We start from the raw sequence: 26,401 nt of genomic DNA on the forward strand, positions 1-26,401 counted from the left end.
CACCATTTCTTTCAACTTTGTTAACTATTTCAACATCTTCTTTGCAATATCACTTTCTTTTCCTTTTTTTAAAAGAGAAAAATCACTTTCTTTTTTCTCTCGTACAACCAAGGGGTTAATATTTTTCTCAGCGTTCTTATCAGCAAATTCCTTCGGTGTGGGCACATAAGACTAATGTACAGTTAATCTCAGAACAAGAACAAACACATCAGGGGTAGTGAGGAGCAACGGCCCGCGACCCAACAGATCCCCCGGGCAGCCCCCCTCCCCCTCTCGTGTATATCAAACAATAAACCACAAATACAATCACGACAGGACATTACACCTGCCACTCTTCGAACTGCAAAATTTCAGCAGGCTAAAATGACCACAAGGGCAGACCACCCTGCAAAATAAACACGTTTATAGACGTTTGCCACAAGGGAAACAATCTCATCTCAGAGGCCGAAAGCTCATCTGGAGATGAGACTACCCATTCACACATGTAGCACTTCAGGCTGCAAAGCCAGCAGCTGAAATTCCCCTCAAAGGTTCGTCGAACCTAGAGTAACAAGTCTACAACGTTTGCTACACGGGAAACAATCTCATGCCAGAGGCCAAAAGCTCATCTGGAGATGAGACTACCCATTCACACATGTAGCACCCTTAGACTGCTGAGTTTCGTAGCCCAAAGAATGGCAGACAGTGAACAAAGAATACAGTCAGCAGAAACCCATTGGCAGGTTCGTTAAAACAACCTCAGGCGAGGAAATACCTGCCTCTAAAACAGTCTCAGCATACCGACAGAATCCAGCCGTCAACCGAAAGATAAGAGAGTCGTACAGTGGTAAGAATATCAATCAACTCACCGGTACTGTTAGGGCTGCGCAAACCCCACTCTCATTAATCAGTTAACGCCCGAATGCTTGTCGCGGTATAACTTCGACCGTAGCCTGAGATCCCGGGTTTCGGCACCATCTGTTATGGAAATGATTAAGAGCTCCAATCGAGCTCAAGGTTATCTGCTGCTGTCTCTAATTTGAAAAGTGTTGATATGCATGCATATAAAAGTAAACACACTGAGACACGCTCAGTTTCGTTACTGTTACACTTCTAATTTATTCAAGGCGGTGTTAATGTTTTATACACACAAATACGTCATTGCTATGTCAGTCTAATAGGTACATCTCATTGGTCAAGATAGAAAAGAAGATGGATAATTTTCATAACGAGGTTTGGCTCTCTTTGTTCTTATCTCCAGTTCCGCGTTCTTCTGTGTGTGGGAGGTAGGGGGTACACGCCATTTTGAGAAAATATAGGAACAGAGCAAATCTGTATACTTATATAATGAGTAAGGAGAAAAATATGTATGCACATAAGAAAATAGACATTTTCAGATTACTATTATTATTATCTACATCACATTCCTTCACAACGCTAACCCATGCTGAGAAGTTCGCGAGGTCTACATTTCATCCTACACAACCAATAGCCCAGGCTGAGGTAATAGCCACCTGTTCATTTTGGCTTACACTCTGGTAAGCATGCACTCCATAAGATGTTGGCATATAATTTTTCTGTGATGAATACCTAGTTTATCTTCAGCTGCTCAAGCTTCTGGAATTTTTCACAATTTTTTATAAACTAACTTGGACTTTAAACAGCGCAATTTTTTCTTGTTTATTTATATTTGTGTTTATCCCACATTGATTGTAGCTTAGGGATTTGTCCACCCTTATTGTTTATTTGATTAGCGCAGTTTTTCCTCTCTTTTTAAATCACAATAGGTGCCTGTGTATAAATAGTCAATGAGTTTGTTAGCTCTCACATGGATGCACTAAGCAGGCTAGACACTGAGCCATGAGGAGGTAGAAAAGAATAGTAACAAGGTAATGAAACTTTACAAAGAGGGAAAAGGATATAAAAAGATATCCAAAGCCTTGAATATGCCAGTCTGTACCGCTCAATCACTTATTAAGAAGTGGTTAAATTTGGGGATCTCTTGATACCAAGCCAAGGTCAGGTAGATCAAGAAAGATTTCAGCCACAACTGCCACAGGAATTGTTTGGGATACAAAGAAAAACCCACAGGTAACCTCAGGAGAAATACAGGCTGCTCTGGAAAAAGATGGTGTGGTTGTTTTTAAGGAGCACAATACGATGATACTTGAACAAAAAAGAGCTGCATGGTAAAGTTGCCAGAAAGAAGCCTTTACTGTACAAGTTCCACAAACCAGCCTGGTTACAATATGCCCGACAACACCTTGACATGCCTCATTGGCTTTTTTGTGGCATTGGCGCAGTAAAGGCTTCCTTCTGGCACAGCTCAACCATGCAGCTCTTTTTGTTCAAGTATCGTTAAATTGTGCTCCTTAAAAACAACCACACTGTCTTTTTGGAGAGCAGCCTGTATTTCTCCTACGGTTAGCTATGGGTTTTTCTTTGTATCCTGAGCAATTGTTCCGCCAGTTGAGGCTGAAATCTTTCTTGATCTACCTGACCTTAGCTTGGCATCAAAAGAGCCCCTTATTTTCCTCTTCTTAATAAGTGATTAAACAGTACTGACTGGCATATCCAAGGCTTTGAACATCTTTTTATATCCTTTTCCCTCTTTGTAAAGTTTAATTACCTTGTTATGCAGGTCTTTTGATTGTTCTTTTCTACCGTCTCATGGCTCAGTGTCTAGCCTGGTTAGTGCATCCATGTGAGAGCTAACAAACTCATTGACTATTTATACACAGACACTTATTGTGATTTAAAAAGCCACACATGTGGGAAATTAACCTTTAATTGCCATTTTAACCTGTGTGTGCCACCTTCTCTGTCTGTACCAAGGCCAAACATTCCAGGGTATGTAAATGTTTTATCAGGGCCATTTGGGTGATTTCTGTTATCATTATGATTTAAAAAGGATCCAAAAAACTATGTGATAACAAATGGCTTCATGTGATTGCTATCCTCGAATAAAAAACAGTTTTTTTTTGCATGATCCATTATATTTTCAATATTAATGCCATAATTTCACAATTTTTGCCAGGGTATGCAAACTTTTGAGCACAACTGTATGCTCTTTTTAAAATGTGGTGGTGAAATCACCTCCTACAGCGCTGGAGTTGCTGATTTATGTATCGTGAGAGCAAACCCTGTTGCTGTCAAAATAAATAAATCAGTGCTGCAGCTGAATGGCATACCTGCAAAGCAAACAATGGTAACAATAAATCACAGTATCAATAAAACATTAACTAAATAAAACAACTTTTTTTTTTATTGCAATCTGTGCCAAAAAAAGAGTAAAAAATATATGTTGAAGCATAGGGGCAATTCCCTCCTAATGTCCACCCCTGACCCCATGCTTCGGCATATATGCTCTTTTTTTAACTGTGGTGGTGAAATCCCCTCCTACAGCACTGGAGTCAAGGATTTACATATCGTGAGAGCAAACCCTGTTGCTGTCAAAATAAGTAAACCTGTGCTGCAGCTGAATGACATACCTGCAAAGCAAATACTTGTTAACAATAAAACACAGTGACAGTACAGTATAACATTAGAATGACATAGTTGCAAACCAAACACAATAAAACACAGTAACAAAACATTACAGTTAAGCATAAAATACAGTAAAACAGAGCAGAACAATAGAGAGAGAAGAACAATAAAACAACAACTTTTTTTTTTTTACACTTTTATTGTAACTATAAACGTTCCAGCTTAGGGTCTCTCAAAATGCGATGACCATCTTATATCTTTTGAGACCCTGTGTGAAAGTGTGCCCTAGGTCTGTGCCGTGCTGTACCCTATTGTAATACTCAACTAGTGTGTGCTAGCGACGGAAACAGTCACCGATGCAGAGACCAGGTTGGTCAGGACAGGAGGGACAATAAAAGTAGATGTCAAGCCTATATCCTCGTTTTCTACAGACACAACATCTTCTTGGAGGTTGGGCCACAGCACCGTCTGGAAACAGAAGGGCTGTGATGACCTCTTCCTGGAATTTTAGGAAGGATCCAGTTGGTCCTGACGCTTTGTATAGCACATAAGCGTTCAGAAGAGTCAATTGGAATAAGTATACAGACACTTTTTTGTACCAGCCTTTGGCCTTATGGGCAATTGAGTACGACGCCATCATCTGGTCGTTGAAGTCCTCCCCTCCCATGTTAAGATTGTATTTGTGGACACAGAGGGGCTTCTCAACAACAGTAGTTGTAACAGTAGTTGTAACTTGGGCAGTCGTATCTGCGTGAATGGAGGACAGAACGAAAACATTCCGTGTGCCCCTCCACTTCACTGCAAGCAATTTATTACACTTCAAGCAGGCTCTTTCCCCCTGTCGAAGTCAGGAATCTACAAGCCGTTGGGGGAAGCTCTGGCAATTAGATCGCATGGTGCCACATTCACCAATTCCAAAATCAAAAAGGCGACTAAAAAGTGGCACGCTTGTGTAATACTTGTCCATGTACAAGTGGTACCCCTTTCCGAATAAGGGTGACACCAAGTCCCAAACAATCCTACCGCTGCTCACTATGTAGTCTGGGCAGTTGGGGGGCTCCACACTGCTATCTTTTCCCGAAAATCCGAAAACTACATGCATAGCCTGTGGCCCTGTCACAGAGCTTATACATCTTGACCCCATATCTGGCACGCTTGCAATGCAGACAACTTGTTGGGGCGTATACAAGGCTGCAAATTTTTGGTTGAAGTGATTTACGAATGGCCAAATTTTGTGGAACCAATCATATTCAGGGTCCGAGGACGACAGAGTTCATTGTTATTGAAGTGCATGAACTGCAAGATTTGCTCGTATCTAGTCCTGATCATGGAAGCAGAGAACATGGGCATATGGTGCATTGGGTCAGTGGACCAATATGACCGCAACTCACTCTTTTTAGTAATGCCCATGAGGAGGGATAGGCCCAGAAAGGTCTTAAATTCAGGAATCGTTATAGGTTTCCAGCCAAATTCTCTGGCAAGGGTCAAATTTGGATTTGCGGCGATAAATTGACCAGTGTATAAATTGCATTGGTCCACAATAGGTCTGTACAGATCTTCCATGAAAAACAGCTAGTAAAAATCAAGGGAAGTAAAATTCCTGGCTGGCCAGTGAATGGGGGAAGTAGGACACTGCAGAAGTGGTGGGCTGCCAATCAGGATTTGCAAACGCATCAGGAAGGGCACTATGGGCTCTACGGGCCTGGCTTTGAATTCATGGTGGCTGCGGGACACTACTTGTGCTAGCCACCGCACCAGCGTGAACTGCACTTATGGGACTCGCCACCTCACCAAGTGACACTGCAGTGCTGATTTGTCTATGACCAGGATGTACTAGGCCGCTGATGCTTGCCAGTTCATCAGAAGGTTGAGCGGCACTAGTGCTGGCTCTCTGCTACATACGAGAACCATGTGGTTGTTGCACCTCAGAAGAGAAGAAGAACGGGTTCTGGTATGCCTGACCTTAGCAGGGACCACTACTCCGTCAGAGCTATATGTCAGGGTGTCGCTGCTCTCTACAGGTTTGAATATTGAGCCTGAATCTGACAGTGAGGCTTCTCCTTCGCTCTCATCTGTCATGCTCAGCATTGTGTAGACCTCTTTACTAGTGTACCTCTGTTTGGACATTTTGGCCACTAAATTTATAGGTACAGCTAGTGCGACTCACAGGTAAAAGAGCACCTGGTTGTCAGCGACTGCTTAAATCGCTACAAAAAATGTAACTGTTAGTGCTAGCAGGGATCAAGCCTGACTCTAACGTTTCAAGTTTGTGTGCTTTGTTTCGGAAGTGACAGTGATCTACTGATCCTGCACTTGGGTGAGCTGAGCTGGGTGGAGGGGCTAAACTCAGGTGCTGGCAGGTGTCTGGGCTGATCCTGCTAACGCGGTGTTATTGGGAACACTATACTATTGGGGACACTGGTATAGATCTGATCAGATCAAAGATATTGATACGTTCAAAAACTATTCTAGTAAGGGAGGTGTATGGTGTGTATGTTAGTGCTACTGGTAACCAAAGGGTTAAAATCTGACGCTGTCTGGGATTGAAGCCAACTGACGCTGACACCTAACTGACACTAACTAGCTAACCCGTGACACTAATACAGTGATCAGAAAAAAAGATCTGTACACTATACTAATGGCACAGTGACAGGGAGTGAAAGGGTTAACTGGGAGTGATCAAGGGGTTAAAACTTTATTAGGGACTATAGGGGGGGTACCCTAAACCTATCTGGGCCTACCACAAACTGTCACTAACTGCCCTAACGCTGTTTAGTGTCAAAAGTGACACCAGTACAGTAATCAGTGAAAAATCTGAAAACTGCACTTGGTGACACTGTGACAGGGAGTGAAAGGGGGAGGGCGATCAGGGGGTTAAAAGTGTGCCTATGTGTCCTGGTGTTAGTGTAGTACTTTGTGTACTCACTATGGATGTCTTGTCTCGCTCGCAGGAACCGAAAAGGGGAGATTACATCACTTCCTCTGCCTGTGTTTACATTACACAGGCAGAGGAGGGTTTTCATTCCCCAGAACCGATCAGCGGGTCCAGGCCAGAAATAATTGGCCTGAACCTGTAGATCGATCGGTTATGTAGCCCCTTCTCGTGGGATTCGAGCAGCCGAGCCACCTTGCCGCAGTATAACTGCAGCGGGTGGTCGGCAACTGGTTAATGAATATAACTATTCCACTGGGAGATGGACCCAATGTTGTGAAAGGTCTGTTCGGAGCTCTAATGCCAGATCCTGAAAAACACCCCTGGGGTCTGTCTTAGTAGAAGCCTATAGTAGCACCCTCCTAGATAGGTGATTGGAATAGTTAGATTTAGTGCTGGCTTGCTGCGTTCAGTGGAACTGGGTGTGTTTTGATAGGTAGATTTAACTTGCCTCACTTTATCCAGCGTGGCTATAATTATGGTGTCAGTTAAATTAAAGGGGTTGTAAAGGTAAACATTTTTTCACCTTAACCACTTAAGGACCAGCCTCGTTTTGGATTTTAGGTGTTTACATGTTTAAAACTGTTTTTTTTGCTAGAAAATTACTTAGAACCCCCAAACATTATATATTGTTTTTTTTCTAACACCCTAGAGAATAAAATGGCGGTCATTGCAATACTTTTTTTTGCACCGTATTTGCGTAGCGGTCTTATAAGCGCACTTTTTTTGGAAAAAATTAATTTTTTTTAATAAAAAAATAAGACAACAAAGTTAGCCCAATTTTTTTTTATATTGTGAAATATAATGTTACGCCAAGTAAATTGATACCCAACATGTCACGCTTCAAAATTGCGCCCGCTCGTGGAATAGCGTCAAACTTTTACCCTTAAAAATCTCCATAGGCGACGTTTAAAAAATTATAAGTGGGTAATCTAAATCGGTGAACCGCCCTTGATTCAAAACCACCCCCACTGCGCTAATGGATGGAGTGCAAAGTAATAGAGAGTGAGATCCAGTGAATGGCTCGCTCAATGTGCAACAAGAAATCAAACCTTAATGAAAAGAAATGAAAAAATATGAAAAAATATATATAAAAAATATATATAAAGATATATATATATAAAAGACGAGCTGCCCCTTTAAATGACTCCAAAATTAAAATATTATCTGATCTTATGTATCAAATACCCCCAGAAACCTTCTCCTAGATACACAAGAGCAAATAAGAGGCGCTCATATGTTCAATGGTGAAATAACTGTATATGTGTTAACATACCACCAAATAATAACTAAATATACGTGCATAAATACCTAAATAAGCTGAATATTAAATCAATACACAAATTAATCCTAAGTGACAGTGAATTAAATTGTGCCAACCGAATAATTAATATACAAATCCAGTGAAAAAAATCATCACCAATTAATGTGACATACCAAAATAAGAAAATAAAAATGTGAAATAAATATGAAACATCAGTCCTTAAATCTTTTGTGACAAAAAATGCGTGATTTAATCTGTGACAAAAAAATCCACGTAGATCTTCTATAGTGCAGTGATCTTGTTAGTGTTGAACTCCAAACGTCTTTCACCTCACCAGCGTGAAACGTGAATACACCCCCAATAGAATCTCACTCACCAAATATTTTTGCCAGCACTTTCATGCACGGCAAAAAACGCTTATGAATCACACTCCAGAGTGATCGAATATGTAGTTATTCCACAGTGTTTAAGATTCATCCACATGTAAAGGAATATGAAGAACTCACATAGCGTAAATCAGCACGGCAAGTTTATTTTAAAACCACTACAATCTTCCATAAAAGCACTCACATTTTAAAAGATATATAACAGCAATAAAAACCAGTGAAGTTCACAGCAGCTTCAAATCCAGTGGATGCAATCAAAACAGTAACTGGTCACGGCGGACCCGAGGTGTGCTAATATCAGGACTCACGGTCTTTTTTCACCCCCCTTCGTGGTGCGCCGTATACCCAGATCTCTCTTTCCTCAAGTGCGGCTCTCAGCGTTGCTCGTCAAGGGGGCGTGGCTGTAAAGTGTGACGAGCAACGCTGAGAGCCGCACTTGAGGAAAGAGAGATCTGGGTATACGGCGCACCACGAAGGGGGGTGAAAAAAGACCGTGAGTCCTGATATTAGCACACCTCGGGTCCGCCGTGACCAGTTACTGTTTTGATTGCATCCACTGGATTTGAAGCTGCTGTGAACTTCACTGGTTTTTATTGCTGTTATATATCTTTTAAAATGTGAGTGCTTTTATGGAAGATTGTAGTGGTTTTAAAATAAACTTGCCGTGCTGATTTACGCTATGTGAGTTCTTCATATTCCTTTACATGTGGATGAATCTTAAACACTGTGGAATAACTACATATTCGATCACTCTGGAGTGTGATTCATAAGCGTTTTTTGCCGTGCATGAAAGTGCTGGCAAAAATATTTGGTGAGTGAGATTCTATTGGGGGTGTATTCACGTTTCACGCTGGTGAGGTGAAAGACGTTTGGAGTTCAACACTAACAAGATCACTGCACTATAGAAGATCTACGTGGATTTTTTTGTCACAGATTAAATCACGCATTTTTTGTCACAAAAGATTTAAGGACTGATGTTTCATATTTATTTCACATTTTTATTTTCTTATTTTGGTATGTCACATTAATTGGTGATGATTTTTTTCACTGGATTTGTATATTAATTATTCGGTTGGCACAATTTAATTCACTGTCACTTAGGATTAATTTGTGTATTGATTTAATATTCAGCTTATTTAGGTATTTATGCACGTATATTTAGTTATTATTTGGTGGTATGTTAACACATATACAGTTATTTCACCATTGAACATATGAGCGCCTCTTATTTGCTCTTGTGTATCTAGGAGAAGGTTTCTGGGGGTATTTGATACATAAGATCAGATAATATTTTAATTTTGACGTTTAAAAAATATTACAGGTTGCATGTTTTGCGTTACAGAGGAGATCTAGGGCTAGAATTATTGCTCTCGCTCTACCGGTCGCGGCGATACCTCACATGTGTGGTTTGACCACCGTTTTCATATGCGGGCGCTACTCACGTATGCGTTCGCTTCTGCGCGCGAGCTCGTCGGGACAGGGCGCTTTAAAAAAATTTTTTTTTTTTAATTATTTAATTTACTTTATTTTATTTATTTTTTCACTGTTTTAAAAAAAAAAAATTTGGATCACTTTTATTCCTATTACAAGGAATGTAAACATCCCTTGTAATAGAAAAAAGCATGACAGGTCCTCTTAAATATGAGATCTGGGGTCAAAAAGTCCTCAGATCTCATATTTACACTAAAATGCAAAAAAAAAAAAAAAAAGTCGTTTAAAAAAAAATGACACAAAAAAAATTGTGCCTTTAAGAGAAGTGGGCGGAGCTGACGTAATGACGTCGCTCCGGCCGTCCTATGGTATAGAGACGGGTGGGCGCCATCTTGGCCTTACTCGTCTCTATACCCAGGCACAGGAAGGACCCGATCGCCTCCGCCGCTACCGACGGCTCCGGTAAGCGGCGGAGGGCGCGGGAGAGCGGTGGGAGGGGGGGTGGCACCTCTCCCGCCGCCGATAACGGTGATCTCGCGGCGAACCCGCCGCAGAGACCACCGTTATCGTGTGCAGAAACGCCGGCCCTAAAGATGGATACCTCGGTTGTGGCAGCAGCTGCTGCCGTTACCGAGATATCCATCTTTAAAAAAATGACGTAAATATACAGTGGCCGGTCGTCAAGTGGTTAATGCATTAAATGCATTAAGGTGAAAAAACTTTTGACAATACCGCCGCCCCCAGCCCCCCCGTTTTACTTACCTGACACCTCGAAACTCAGCCGCTCGCTCCCGACATCTCTATTGCCGCTCAGCTTGGTCGCTGATTGGCTACAGTGGATGGATTGAAAGCAGCGCAGCTATTGGCTCGCGCTGCTGTCAATCACATCCAATGACGCGGCGCGCCGGGGGGGCGGGGCCGAGTGATACAGCGAGCGGCTATAGCCGCCGGCTGTATCACGGGAGCGCGCCCGCAATAACTAACCACCATGCGAGGGAGCTCGCATTAAGGTGGTTAGTTCTTGCGGGGAGGAGCTGAAACAGCCGCCGAGGAACCCCAGAAGAGCAGGTTCGGGGCCACTCTGTGCAGAACGAGCTGCACAGTGAAGGTAAATATGACATGTTTGTTATTTAAAAAAAAATAAAAATTACCTTTACAACCCCTTTAACTTCTGTTAACTGTAGCCAGTGTGGCTGATTAATTAGGTCAGTTCAGTGTTCTCAGCTGCTGCCAGTCTGATAGCTCCCTCTGGTTTCCAGAGAGCTGTGAGAATTCTATGGAACATAAATGTGGAGCTATGCAGATGGCAATATGAATATTGATACAGCCCTGGCCAATCCCAGGGAGCAGGGAACAGGAAGGCTGCTGGGAATCAGTATATATTCTCTGAGCACACTGAGGTCTGGGTATTTTCCTTCAGAGAATCAGTGCATTGTGCTACTTCCATGTACTTGCTGTTCATGAGGCCTCAGATGGGCAACCTGAGGGCCTGGATGCTGAAGCTACAGAGAGCTTACTGAGGGGCTGTCTGTTAAAGATCTAGTCTGGTATCATAGGAGAAAAGTGTCGCTTGGAAGCTGGAAGGAGGCAACCAACTTTCCTTAGACATTTTGTGAATACAGACTGATGAGAGATCTTAGATCCTTTTGGGCTGCTGCCACCCCTCTTGGGCTAGAGAGCCAGCTGTGTGTTTGCTGAAGGGGGCATCAGCTGATGTCTTAAAAAGCTTAGTTCTCCAAAAATAAAAACAACAAAAACAACACCCCTAGACTGGTTATTGAGGAAAAGTGTGGCTGAGATTGTGTGCCTGGCTGCTGGGCAATCCACTGCGGAAGAACCTGGGCAAATTAAAAGCGTCTTCTATGGGAGTAAGTGCTACACTAATATTGAAAGTTCTGGCAAGTGAGAAAGTTTGATAAAAAGCCCCTCTATAAAGGATGTAATTGTTCTGGAGAATTTGCAAATAAGGCTTCTTTTCATGATCATTACTTGAGAACTGTCTGAAAAGTATTGAAAGGAAAGATAGGTCTGCTTTATACTGCTTTATCCTGGGCCATGTGGAGTTGATGCTCTTTGGGCTTAAAATGGTGTAGTTTAACTATGGTATCTAATGGGGGCCTTTGAGCTTTGCTATTACCAAGCGCCCATGTGAATTCTATTGAACTAGAGTCTTTCCAGTGGGATATCTGGGGCAAGCTCTTGGAACCTGGGAGATTTGTAATGCGTTCAGGAAAGGCAGAAATACGTAGATTACCTCTCCAGGCTCTGTTTCCTGCATCCTCTTGCTTATCTTTTAGAATTTGTAGTTCTTCATTGAGCTCCTCTATTAATTAATGGTTAACAGAGGATAAAATCAGAAATAGACTTGAAAAACTTAACATAAATAAGTCACCGGGACCAGATGGCTTGCACCGAAGGGTCCTTAAGGAGCTCAGTCAAGTAATTGTTAGACGGTTGTTCCTAATTTTTACGAACAGTCTACTGACTGCTATGGTACCAGCTGATTGGAGAACAGCCAATGTAGCACAAATCTTTAAAAAAGGACCAGATATATCCCTGGGAACTACAGACCAGTTAGCCTAACATCAATAGTATGCAAGCTCTTGGAAGGGATAATAAGGGACTATATACAAGATTTTAGTAATGAAAACAGTATCATTAGCAGTAATCAGCATGGATTCATGAAAAATCATTCTTGCCAAACAAATCTATTAACCTTCTATGAGGAAGTGAGCTGCCATCTAGATGAAGGAAGGCCGGTAGACAGTGTATCTGGATTTTGGCATTAGGCATTTGATACAGTTCCCCACAAACGTTTACTATACAAGCTAAGGTCTTTCGGCATGGACCAAAGGGTGAGTACCTGTATTGAAAACTGGCTACAAGGGTGAGTTCAGAGGGTGGTGATAAATAGGGAGTACTCAGAATTGTCCAATGTGGAAAGTGGGGTCCCTCAGGGTTCTGTCCTGGGACCAATCCTATGTAATTAAATCATAAATGACCTAGAGGATGGGATAAACAGCTCAATCTCAGTATTTGCGGACAATACTAAGCTAAGCAGGGCAAGAGCTTCTCGGCAGGATGTGGAAACCTTGCAAGAAGATCTGAACAAATTAATGGGGTGGGCAACTACATGGCAAATGAGGTTTAATGTAGAAAAATGTAAAATAATGCATTTAGGTGGCAAAACATGAATGCAATCTACTCACCAAGGGGAGAACCTCTGGGGGTCCTAGTAGATGACAGGCTGAGCAACGGCATTCAATGCCAAGCTGCTAAAAGCAAAGTCAATAGAATATTGGCATGCATTAAAAAGGGAATTAACTCCAGAAATAAAACGATAATGCTCCCACTCTACAATACTCTGGTCCGGCAGCACCTGGAGTATGCTGTCCAGTTCTGGGCTCCAGTCCTCAGGAAGGATGTGCTGGAAATGGAGTGAGTACAAAGAAGGGCGACAAAGCTAAGGGACTGGAGGATCTTAGTTATGAGGAAAGATTACATGCACTGAATATATTCTCTCTGGAGAAGAGACTCTTGAGAGGGGATATAATTTCAATGAACAAATACCGTACTGGTGAACCCACAATAGGGATAAAACGTTTACACGAAAGGGCATTTAAAAAGACCCGTGGCCTTTCACTAAAATTAGAGGAAAAGGGATTTAACCAGTAACTGCGTAGAGGGTTCCTTACCGTAAGAGCGGTAAGAATGTGGAGGGAGCATAGATCATTTAAAAAAAAACTATTAGATAGGCACCAAATGACCACAACATACAGGGATATGCAATTTAATATTGATATAAAAGCGCACACACACAGGTTGGACGTGATGGGCTTGTGTCTTTTTTCAACCTTACCAACTATGTACCTATAGTACATACTATACCTATAGTATAGTAGATGCAAGGTGGCCCAACACCCTAATCTCGTTTATAAGGTCAGCATAGAGTTTCTTTGAGACTCTCACAATTTCAATATGGATCATGGATCAGAGCTTGGCAAATTAGAGATTCATTTTATGGTGCATCCGCAGTCTGTATTGCTGATTGGAAGACATTCTGGTTGTCCTCTGAACTATCAGAGCCTTTTGAAGAGAGCCACAAGTTCTCCCAGTCTAACAGGATTAACCTTTTTGGATTTAGTCATCTATGTTTTGCAGTATTCTGCATGGTTTTGCCCGACGGTCCCATAGTAGGTCAGCAGGGGCAAGGGTTAGGAAGGAAATGGGATGTTATTTTGTCAGTGTCCAAAGCATATGGTGGAGGGAGCAGGGAGCCTAGTCTGGCCAGGTGGTGTGGAGCAGAGTTAACGTGTCATTTGTCTGCTGGTACTTGGATTCTGGGAACCAGGAAACCGTTGTTCTGTCAAATTAGCCAACTCGTTAGAAACTCCAACCACCTCACTTCCGGTTTCTTTAAACCATTAGCAATTGGAGAATTTGACAAATTGCTGTTTGGACACAACACCGGCAACCGAATACAGTCTGTTACAGGAAGATTTTGCTGTTTTGACACCACAGCAGCTAACGAGGACAAAGTTGTCGCCATTTTGTTGGTTAGTATCAGAGCGGGTAACAGTCTCCAATCACATGCAGCGGACTGTAAACGGTTGTCGGTGTTGTGTTCAAACAGCAATTTGTCAAAATCTCCAATTACAGATGGATTAAAGAAACCGGAAGTGAGGTGGTTGGAGTTTCTGACGAGTTGGCTAATTTGACAGAACAGCTAATTTGACAGAAAGCCAATTTACTAATAAACTATTTCTTTAACTTATTCCTCCCCTTCAGTATTATATTTTGCTGATTTTTTTGTTTAATTTTCTTAATTTTTTTTTTTAACCATGCCCATATGAATCTTTTCTTTTTATTCATTGTATTTCTTTGTTTTTTTGTAGTGTAGCATTCTAATAAATAGGCAACAATTTGAAGAAAATTGCTTTGTCGCTTTTGTAAATAATTTTCTCATGCTTTGCACTAGAAATACATTTTAGTGTTTTTATAAATGGGATAAATTGCAGGTGGTAGTGTCATAAATATTGGGAGCTCTCCCATGACCTAATAACCTGCAACTGTGATATGCATAAAAAATGAAGTAATATATAGAGGGGGGGCCCAGATAGGGCAGGAGAGGGATTTCACATGTATACTGTATCACTATAGGTTTTCAGTGACTGTTAATGCTACAGCATTCAAAGCCATTATAGACAACTAAATGTTTCAAAATTTGAGGCAGTTGTGACCATGTGTATAAAGTTAGCACATTGAGAATATACAGGGAAAAAAAGTATTTGATCCCCTGCTGATTTTGTACGTTTGCCCACTGACAAAGAAATGATCAGTTTATCATTTTTAATGGTAGGTTTATTTTTTTAACAGTGAGAGACAGTTATTCTACAACAAAAAAATCTAGAAAAAACGCATTTCAAAAAAGTTATAAATTGATTTGCATTTTAATGAGTAAAATAAGTATTTGACCCCTTCGCAAAACATGGCTTAGTACTTGGTGGCAAAACCCTTGTTGGCAATCACAGAGGTCAGACGTTTCTTGGCCACCAGGTTTGCACACATCTCAGGAGGGATTTTGTCCCACTCCTTTTTGCAGATCCTCTCCAAGTCATTAAGGTTTCAAGGCTGATGTTTGGAAACTTGAACCTTCAGCTCCCTCCACATATTTTCTAAGGGATTAAGGTCTGGAGACTGGCTAGGCCACTCCAGGACCTTAATGTTCTTTTTCTTGAGCCACTCCTTTGTTGTCTTGGCCGTGTGTTTTGGGTCATTTTCATGCTGGAATAGTCATCCATGGCCAATTTTAATGCCCTGGCTGAACGAAGGAGGTTTTCACCTAAAATATGACGGTACATGGCCCCGTTTATCATCCCTTTGATATGGTGAAGTTGTCCTGTCCCCTTAGCAGAAAAAGACTGGGGTGGGGATGGTGTTCTTGGGGTCATAGGCAGCATTCCTCCTCCTCCAAACACGGCGAGTTTAGTTGATGTCAAAGAGCTTGATTTTGGTCTCATCTGATCACAACACTTTCACCCAGTTCTCCTCTGAATCATTCAGATGTTCATTAGCAAACTTCAGACAGGCTTGTACATGTGCTTTCTTGAGCAGGGGGACCTTGCGGGCGCTGCAGGATTTCAGTCCTTCATGGCGTAGTGTGTTACCAATTGTTTTCTTGGTGACTATGGTCCCAGCTGCCTTGAAATCATTGACAAGATTCTCCGTGTAGTTCTTGGCTGATTCCTCACCGTTCTCATGATCATTGAAACTCCATGAGGTGAGATCTTGCATGGAGCTCCAGACTGCGTAAGATTGACAGTTATTTTATGTTTCTTCGTTTTGCGAATAATCGCACCAACTGTTGTCACTCTCTCATCAAGCTGCTTGGTGATGGTCTTGTAGCCCATTCCAGCCTTGTGTAGGTCTACAATCTTGTCCCTGACATCCTTGGACAGCTCTTTGGTCTTGGCCATGGTGGAGAGATTGCAAACTGATTGATTGCTTCAGTAGACAGGTGTCTTTTATACAGGTAACAAGCTGAGATTAGGAGCACTCCCTTTAAGCCTAGGTTCACATTGGTCCCATTTGGCATGCAATTTGACATGTCAAATCACATGCCTAATCAGCGGCTACTGCCAGCAATAGCACCGTCCGAAACAGATTCCCGAAAGTAGTTCCTGCATTACGTTTTTTGACTTTGGGTGCGATTTCAATAGACATCTGTGCAGGAACACACACAGATGTCTGTCAAATTGCCCCCAAAGTCAGACTGCATTGCCGGGTTGAAATTGTGCGAATTCAGCTGAACTCGCACAAGTTCTAACTCGCAGCAATATGAACCTAGGCTAAAGCCTTGTACACACGGTCAGATTATTGTACGAATTTTCCTCAGTTTTTTATTCGATGCTAGTCTCAAATCGAAAGTGAAAAGGGTACTAACCATCAGAAAAATTTTGGACAACAGAGTTCAACATCAGAAGTGACATGTTCTTTATTTTCTGAGCATGCAGAGTCTTGCTTTTCAGATTTTTTTTTTTGGCAGAAATCCATACTAATGAAAAGAAAATTGGACATTGTGGTCACATCAGACACAAATTTTGGAGCCTGCACATCCAGTTTTTGTCTGCTGAAAATTCGTAATCGACTGTCAAAAGCAGCATACTAACAATCAGAAAATCGGCAGATCGTTCATCGGACAAAATTTAACTTCAGATTTTCTGACCTTGTATAAGGGCCTTTAAACGAGTGCTCCTCATCTCCGCTCATTACCTGTATAGATGACACCTGGGAGACAGAAATCATTGCTGATTGATAGGGGGTCAAATACTTATTTCACTCATTAAAATTCAAATCAATTTATAACTTTTTTGAAATGCGTTTTTCTGGATATTTTTGTTGTTGTTCTGTCTCTCACTGGTAAAATAAACCTACCATTAAAATTATTATTTTACATGATTTATATAGCCCCAACAGTTTGAGCAGCACTTTACAACATAAGGGCAGACATTTCAGTTACAATACAATACAGGAGGAATTAGAGGGCCCTGCTCGTTACAGTTTACAAGCTTAAAATTATAGACTGATCATTTCTTTGTCAGTGGGCAAATGTACAAAATCAGTAGGGGATCAAACACTTTTTTCCTTCACTGTACATAGGTTGATGAGGTTGGTATGGAGGAACCCGAGTGACCCCCACAGAGCCTTAATCATATTAAAAATCTTTGGGACGGTATGGAAAGCCAATTGTGGGCCAAGTATTTTTATCCAACATCAGTACATGATTTCACAGTGGAGGCGGGGATGTGCCTCATTTACAATCAAGATGTTTGACCTGCAACAGTATGGGAGCTCCCAGCTTTAAAGCTGTATAAAAAAAAAAACAAAACCAAAAAAGTAAGCAACTTATCAATTATTAGATGTGATAGCCGCATTGGTTTTCTTCTCTAGGCTTTTTCCTTCTGTTTTCACCTGGTGATCTGGCCAGTAACACACTTCCCATATTAGGGTGCTCCCACTGTGGGTGGAGAGTGTTAGATGCACCAGTAGATTTAGATACACTAACAAATTGAAGCCAAAGTCCAGCTAATACTTTATAAACAGTTACAGCAAACACTTTTTTCCTTTTTGGATAAAGGTTTTACATGAATATATAAAAGCTGATCATTGTAAGCACCCCTGCCAGTGGTAAATGGTTTGTCCCATCTTTGTAACGGATACATTCTGCTGGAGAGCTTGTTCCTTTGCTTAAAAAAGAAAATGAACGCAGCCATTACAGTTAAAAACTGGTAAGCTGATAATGTTATGGCTGGAATTTGCATGCCCTTGCTTTCCAAATGTTTAATGCTTGTCTACCTGCTTTGATATGGTGGCCCTAGTGTCCCGGACCCTAGATACGGCTCTAAATGGCGCTTAACCACTTGCTTACTGGGCACCTAAACCCCCCTCCTGTCCAGACCAATTTTCATCTTTTAGCGCTGCCACTCTTTGAATGACAATTGCGCGGTCATACAACACTCTACCCAAATGAAATTTTTATCATTTTTTTTCCCACAAATAGAGCTTTCTTTCGGTGGTATTTACAAAACCGTTTTATATTTTGTTAATAAATTTTGCAAACAGGTAATTTTTCTCCTTCATTGATGTACGCTGATGAGGCTACACTGATGGGCACTGATAGGCTGCACTGATGGGCACCGATAGGCTGCATTGATAGGCACTAATAGGCGGCACTGATGAGCAATAATAGGTGGCACTGGTGGGCACTGATAGGTGGCATTGGTGGGCACTGAGAGGTGGCACTGATGCGCGGCACTGAAGGGCATTGATACGTGGCACTGAAGGGCACTAATAGGTGGCTCTGATAGCTGGCACTGATGGGTGGCAGTGATGGGCACTGATGGGTGGCAGTAATGGGCACTGATCCGGACTGGTAGGTGACACTGATAGGCAGCACTGCTAGGTGGCACTGATGAGGCACTGATTGGCACCACTGGTGGGCATTGATAGGTGGCACTAGTGGGCATTGATAGGTGGCACTGATTGCTGGCACTTATGTACTGGTGGGCACTGATTTGTGGGCACTAATTTGTGGCACTGGCAGACGGTACTGGTGGGCACATATGAGGCGGCTTTGCCTCTTCCTCTTCGGGACCGATGTGCTTTCAACAGAGGCCGGTGATCTGCTTTTTTTTCTCCTCACGCTGTCAGCATTAGAAGAAGAAAAAAAAAAAAAACGATTACCGATCTTCTGTTTACATCACGTGATCAGCTGTTATTGGCTGACAGCTGATCACTTGGTAAGGGGTCGGGATCAATCTCATTGACTCGGGTAATCACAGCGCGCACCCTTCAGGGGGGAGTGGTGAGCATGCAAAGAGGAGGACGTCAATAGACGTACTCCTGGCAAAGCAGATCCGCCCTGTAGCCGTCATTCGGCTATAGCGTGGATCTGAAGGGGTTTAAGCATTCCCATAACGTGAACTACAATACTGGTATGATGAATTGATATCTGATGTGAACTACATGTACTTTAAATGTGTGGTTGTACAAATTTGTGATATCTCAATAAACCTTTGCCCGATTTAAAAAAAGAATTGGTAAGCTGCAATATAATAAATGTTTGCTTTAGGATTTAATACTGCTTTAACTAGTAAAGCACATAAAAAATGCCTCGTTTTGCATTGGAATACATGACTGGCTTGAAATGTTTGTCTTTAATCCATTCTGTTTTGTGTTTTCTTTTTGTCTGTAATCAGCAATAGGCCACTGGCAGACAGTGGAAGCCAAAGCCCGGCAGAGAAAATTAGAAAGTAACTTTGTAGCCCTCAATCGCGAGGCTGTAAAATCTGGTCTAGTGACATCAACTGAACATCAAACTTTCCGCAATACTCACAAGATCTGGCTCCCTGTGAATGAAGGACGGGTCAAAGATCACAACCTCCGCATACCTCCCGGCATGACCTTTGGTATCTCCACCAGGTATGTACTGGGGTGGAACGCAAACTTTAAAAAAAAAAACACAGCTCTTCCATTTCTTTTAAATTTTTTAGGCTGTCACAGCCGTAGTGGAAATGCCTGTCATGCCGGACCTTTGTTCAGCTGTCTCTTTGCAGAGGTCCGATATGTCTGCTATTGAGTCAACGCTAGAGTTCTCCAACCTGGAACATGAGCTTTGCTGATTGCAAAGCTATAGGTCTATAAATAAATAAGGAACCGCGCTACGTGCCTAAATGTGAAAATGTAAAGAATAAGTGAATCGTAAGTGACAAAAATTTAACAAAATCCTGCTGCTAAACACTATAACCTCGATATAAGGCAAATACATAACAGTCAGTGTAGCGCTGGACATAAAAGTGTGACTAGTGATTAGGAATTAGTGCACAATCTCTGATGATACTAGGGTATAATGCCGAATAAACAATGTAAACACACCAAAAATAATCATCTAAGGCTTATATCTATATATGATACGTAGTGATATTCCTTGTAAATATGGGACCATGCCAAAAATTGGTGTATGTGAAAAAAATAAATGTAAATGGTGAAATGAAAAGTTCAAAGAAGTGTCCCAAATAACAATGTGTAAAATCCAAAAGAGATCCAGAGAAAGATATATTGCAGGATTCGGGAATATTCGATCCACCTCCCGTGCAGCCCACCACCAAATGGTAAAGATGAAGGCTTACCAGAAAGCCTGCGACCGCCCTTACTCAGCGTCGCTCGGCTGGTCACGTGAGTGCCGAGCGACGCTCTGAAATCAGGCTCATTTATACCTGACCTTCTCCGAGAAGAAACATTGAAGGAATTCCTGTGAGCATACTTCTACTTCGGGGTCCCCGTTGCTGTGGGCTGCCTGCCCGAAGAAGTGAGAGAGGACTCGGAGGCTCCATCATCCCTGGACATTTCCACAACTAAGCTTGTTCTGACCCCCCTGAGTAAGGGCGGTCGCAGGCTTTCTGGTAAGCCTTCATCTTTACCATTTGGTGGTGGGCTGCACGGGAGGTGGAATCGAATATTCCCGAATCCTGCAATATATCTTCCTCTGGATCTCTTTTGGATTTTACACATTGTTATTTGGGACACTTCTTTGAACTTTTCATTTCACCATTTACATTTATTTTTTTCACATACACCAATTTTTGGCATGGTCCCATATTTACAAGGAATATCACTACGTATCATATATAGATATAAGCCTTAGATGATTATTTTTGGTGTGTTTACATTGTTTATTCGGCATTATACCCTAGTATCATCAGAGATTGTGCACTAATTCCTAATCACTAGTCACACTTTTATGTCCAGCGCTACACTGACTGTTATGTATTAAAGCTATAGGTCTGACTCAGCAGGGGGGGTGTTGGTTTTCTGCAGAGAGACCATAGGATGTTGGCAGGTAAGGCTCTGTTTCCTCTACTGCGAGTTGTTGTGCGACTTGACACATGTGAAGTCGCATAACAAGTCAAAATACATGTATTCCAATGGTCCCCGTTCTAATTGGTGCGACTCAAGTCGCGGCGACTCCAAAAAAACTTTTTGTACTACTTTGTTCCGACTTCGGTGCAATTTGTTCTCCCATGGTTCTCACCAGTCGCATGACATTGCATCAAAAATCGCAATGCAAAGTCTCACTGTAAATTGCGCGACTTTGGGGCCACAATAGTGGAAACTGAGCCTAATAGGCTTTTCTGCTCAGGCTGTAGCTTCATTATAAAGAAAACAAACTGTAAAACTTTGCACAACTTTAGTTTTAACATTAATTGAATATATTAATCTGATTTAAACTACAGTTCAAATTAAGTGAAAGTTCTCATTTTATCACAAGTTCAATGTGTGTAACAATGCATTAGTAGTCCACTGATTCTTTTATTTGTTGTTTGGCTCTTTAATAAACAGGGTGAATTAATGTTGTGAAAAAGAAAAATACATAAATGTGAATCGATGTGAAATAAGGCAATTTTTTTAGTATTAGATACAGCGAGGAGGGTATAGAACTTTTGCTATCTGTGTCCCAATGGAAAGATTTACTCTTTGTACAGTGCCTTGAAAAAGTATTCATACCCCTTGAAATTTTCCACATTTTGTCATGTTACAATCAAAAACGTAAATACATTTTTTTGTGATTTTGCCCAAAGTGGCACATAATTGTGAAGTGGAAGGAAAATGATACATGATTTTCAACATTTTTTACAAATAATTATCTGAAAAGTGTGGCGTTCATTTGTATTTAGCCCCCCTGAAGTATTCAGTATATACTTTGTAGAACCACCTTTCCTTGCAAGTCTTTTTGGAGATGTCTCTACCAGCTTTGCACATCTAGAGTGAAATTTCTGCCCATTCTTCTTTGCAAAATAGTTCCAGCTCTGTCAGATTGGATGGAGAGCGTCTGTGAACAGCAATTTTGCCACAGATTCTCAATTGGATTTAGGTCTGGACTTTGACTGGGCCATTCTAACACATGAATATGCTTTGATCTAAACCATTCCATTGTAGCTCTGGCTGTATGTTTAGGGTTGTTGTCCTGCTGGAAGGTGAACCTCAGCCCCAGTCTCAAGCCTTTTGCAGATGCTAACAGGTTTTCTTCTAAGATTGCCCTGTATTTGGCTCCATCCATCTTCCCATCAACTCTGACCAGCTTCCCTGTCCCTGCTGAAGAAAAACATCCCCACAACATGATGCTGCCACCACCATGTTTCACGGCGGAGTGACGTGCAGTGTTAGTTTTGCGCTACACATAGCGTTTTGTTTTTAGGCCAAAAAGTACAAGTTTGGTCTCATCTGACCAGACACCTTCTTCCACATGTTTGCTGTGTCCCCCACATGGCTTTTTGCAAACTGCAAACAGGACTTCTTATTGCTTTCTTTCAACAATGACTTTCTTCTTGCCACTCTTCCATAAAAGCCAGATTTGTGGAGTGCACAATAGACATGTGCACAACCAAAAAAATTCGTTCATTTTCGTTTTCGTTTCATTAGTTTATAATTTTTTTCGTTTTTCGGGTCATTCGTTATGATCGCGATTCGTAAATGCGTTCATTCGTAAATTCTTAAATGCGTTCATTCGTACATTCGTTCATTCCTAATTCGAACATTCGTTCATTCGTACATTCGTTCATTCGTACATTTGTACATTCGTAAATTCATACTCTGATTAAAGCTCTCCTTGCCCGCAGTGTTGCCATCCCCCAGTATTTTCTCCTGTCAGTAAATGCCAGTGACAGGAAAAGGCTGGCAAAAAAAAAATATGGCTGTGACGCTCGGCACAGAAATGCGCATGGTTTGGAGCCATCAGAGACCATCCAAGTGCCTGCTACAGTGTGTTTGGTTGGGTCTGGTGGAGGCGGTGCTTGAGCATGTCGTGTGATGTTATGGTGCAAGGGAGCCAAGCCAAGCGGCGAGAGCCTTGTGTGTGGGTCTTCGGGATGGAAACAAGGCAAGCCGGGAGCTGGACTGTCAGTGCTGTTTGAACTGGAGTGGACTGAAGCGATCACCTGGCATGGAAAGACTCACTGTGACTCAGGAAGGGACGTGTCATTGAGGTGTCATCATCATCTGTGCTGCTGAACACTGCTATTCGTGTCACTGTGAGAGTCAATTTCATGTGTGTGTGCGCCCTCCCATTCTAATTTCTTGCCCTCCTGAGTCTTGTCCCTGAGCTACTTACTATATTGAAAAAGAAAAATAAATATGTTTTTTGCCTTAATATCTACCTTAAATCACATTGCTAATTGCATATTATACTAGTTTGTAGCCTAAATACTGAATTTTGCACTTAACCACTTCAGCCCCGGAAGGATTTACCCCCTTCCTGACCAGAGCACTTTTTACAATTTGGCACTGCGTCGCTTTAACTGCTAATTGCGCGGTCATGCAATGCTGTAACCAAACGAAATTTGCGTCCTTTTCTTCCCACAAATAGAGCTTTCTTTTGATGGTATTTGATCACCTCTGCCGTTTTTATTTTTTGCGCTATACACGGAAAAAGACCGAAAATTTTGAAAAAAATGATATTTTCTACTTTTTGTTCTAAAAAAAATCCAATAAACTCAATTTTAGTCATACATTTAGGCCAAAATGTATTTGGCCACATGTCTTTGGTAAAAAAAATGTCAATAAGTGTATATTTATTGGTTTGCGCAAAAGTTATAGCGCCTACAAGCTAGGGTACATTTTCTGGAATTTACACAGCCTTTAATTTATGACTGCCTATGTCGTTTCTTGAGGTGCTAAAATGGCAGGGCAGTACAAAACCCCCACAAATGACCCCATTTTGGAAAGTAGACACCCCAAGGAAATTGCTGAGAGGCATGTTGAGCCCATTGAATATTCATTTTTTTTGTCCCAAGTGATTGAATAATGACAAAAAAAAAAAATTACAAAAAGTTGTCACTAAATGATATATTGCTCACACAGGCCATGGGCATATGTGGAATTGCACCCCAAAATACATTTAGCTGCTTCTCCTGAGTATGGGGATACCACATGTGTGGGACTTTTTGGGAGCCTAGCCGCATACGGGGCCCCGAAAACCAATCACTGCCTTCAGGATTTCTAAGGGCGTACATTTTTGATTTTACTCCTCACTACCTATCACAGTTTTGAAGGCCATAAAATGCCCAGATGGCACAAACCCCCCCCAAATGACCCCATTTTGGAAAGTAGACACCCCAAGCTATTTGCTGAGAGGCATGTTGAGTCCATGGAATATTTTATATTTTGACACAAGTTGCGGGAAAGTGACAATTTATTTATTTATTTTTTTTTTTTTTGCACAAAGTTGTCACTAAATGATATATTGCTCACACAGGTCATGGGCATATGTGGAATTGCACCCCAAAATACATTCTGTTGCTTCTCCTGAGTATGGGGATACCACATGTGTGGGACTTTTTAGGAGCCTAGCCGCGTACGGGGCCCCGAAAACCAATCACCGCCTTCAGGATTTCTAAGGGTGTACATTTTTGATTTCACTCTTCACTGCCTATCACAGTTTCGGAGGTCATGGAATGCCCAGGTGGCACAAACCCCCCCCAAATGACCCCATTTTGGAAAGTAGACACCCCAAGCTATTTGCTGAGAGGCATGGTGAGTATTTTGCAGCTCTCATTTGTTTTTGAAAATGAAGAAAGACAAAAAAAAAATTTTTTTTTCTTTTTTTAATTTTCAAAACTTTGTGACAAAAAGTGAGGTCTGCAAAATACTCACTATACCGCTCAGCTTTGGGTGTCTACTTTCCAAAATGGGGTCATTTGGGGGGGGGGTTTGTGCCACCTGGGCATTCCATGGCCTCCGAGACTGTGATAGGCAGTGAAGAGTGAAATCAAAAATTTACGCCCTTAGAAAGCCTGAAGGCGGTGCTTGGTTTTCGGGGTCCCATACGCGGCTAGGCTCCCAAAAAGTCTCACACATGTGGTATCCCCGTACTCAGGAGAAGCAGCAGAATGTATTTTGGGGTGTAATTTCACATATTCCCATGGCATGTTTGAGCAATATATAATTTAGTGACAACTTTGTGCAAAAAAAAAAAAAAAAATTTGTCTCTTTCCTGCAACTTGTGTCACAATATAAAATATTCCATGGACTCGACATGCCTCTCAGCAAATAGCTTGGGGTGTCTACTTTCCAAAATGGGGTCATTTGGGGGGGGTTTGAACTGTCCTGGCATTTTATGCACAACATTTAGAAGCTTATGTCACACATCACCCACTCTTCTAACCACTTGAAGACAAAGCCCTTTCTGACACTTTTTGATTACATGAAAAAATTATTTTTTTTTGCAAGAAAATTACTTTGAACCCCCACACATTATATATTTTTTTAAAGCAAATGCCCTACAGATTAAAATGGTGGGTGTTTCATTTTTTTTTCACACAGTATTTGCGCAGCGATTTTTCGAACGCATTTTTTGGGGAAAAAACACACTTTTTTACATTTTAATGCACTAAAACACACTATATTGCCCAAATGTTTGATGAAATAAAAAAGATGATCTTAGGCCGAGTACATGGATACCAAACATGACATGCTTTACAATTGCGCACAAACGTGCAGTGGCAACAAAATAAATACATTTTTAAAAGCCTTTAAAAGCCTTTACAGGTTACCACTTTAGATTTACAGAGGAGGTCTACTGCTAAAATTACTGCCCTCGATCTGACCGTCGCGGTGATACCTCACATGCATGGTGCAATTGCTGTTTACATTTGACGCCAGACCGACGCTTGCGTTCGCCTTAGCGCTAGAGCAGGGGGGACAGGGGTGCTTTTTTTTTTTTTTTTTTTTTTTTTCTTTATTATTTTTTTGCTTTTTTATCTTATTTTAAAACTGTTCCTTTCATTTTTTTTTTTTTTTAATCATTTTTATTGTTATCTCAGGGAATGTAAATATCCCCTATGATAGCAATAGGTAGTGACAGGTACTCTTTTTTGAAAAAATTGGGGTCTATTAGACCCTAGATTTCTCCTCTGCCCTCAAAGCATCTGACGACACCAAGATCAGTGTGATAAAATGCTTCCCCAATTTCCCAATGGCGCTATTTACATCCGGCGAAATCTAAGTCATAAAATGCTCGTAGCTTCCGGTTTCTTAGGCCATAGAGATGTTTGGAGCCACTCTGGTCTCTGATCAGCTCTATGGTCAGCTGGCTGAATCACCGGCTGCATTCTCAGGTTCCCTGTTGAGACAGGAGAGCCAGAGAAAAACACGGAAGACGATGGGGGGCGGGGGGCATTCTCTCCCACTGCTTGTAAAAGCAGTCTAGAGGCTAATTAGCCGCTAGGATTGCTTTTACATGAAAGCCGACCGCTGGCTGAAAAGAATGATACCAAGATGATACCTAAACCTGCAGGCATCATTCTGGTATAACCACTCAAAGTCGTGAATGCTGTACCTGAAGACAAAAAAATGGTTAACAATAAAGCA

At 41.6% G+C, this 26,401-nt stretch overlaps 1 protein-coding gene across 1 annotated transcript in view; it reads left to right on the forward strand.

The window, feature by feature from the left end:
• The window catches only part of CFAP77 (cilia and flagella associated protein 77), a 315,791-nt gene that overhangs the window by 178,608 nt on the left and 110,782 nt on the right, over positions 1–26,401 (forward strand). Inside the window, exon 3 of the mRNA XM_073597999.1 lies at positions 19,237–19,459. Within this exon, the coding sequence (XP_073454100.1) occupies positions 19,237–19,459 (223 nt within the window). The remainder of the gene's footprint in view (positions 1–19,236; positions 19,460–26,401) is intronic.

The sequence above is a fragment of the Aquarana catesbeiana genome, linkage group LG09, assembly GCF_042186555.1.
Source record: "Aquarana catesbeiana isolate 2022-GZ linkage group LG09, ASM4218655v1, whole genome shotgun sequence".
Lineage (NCBI taxonomy): Eukaryota > Metazoa > Chordata > Amphibia > Anura > Ranidae > Aquarana > Aquarana catesbeiana.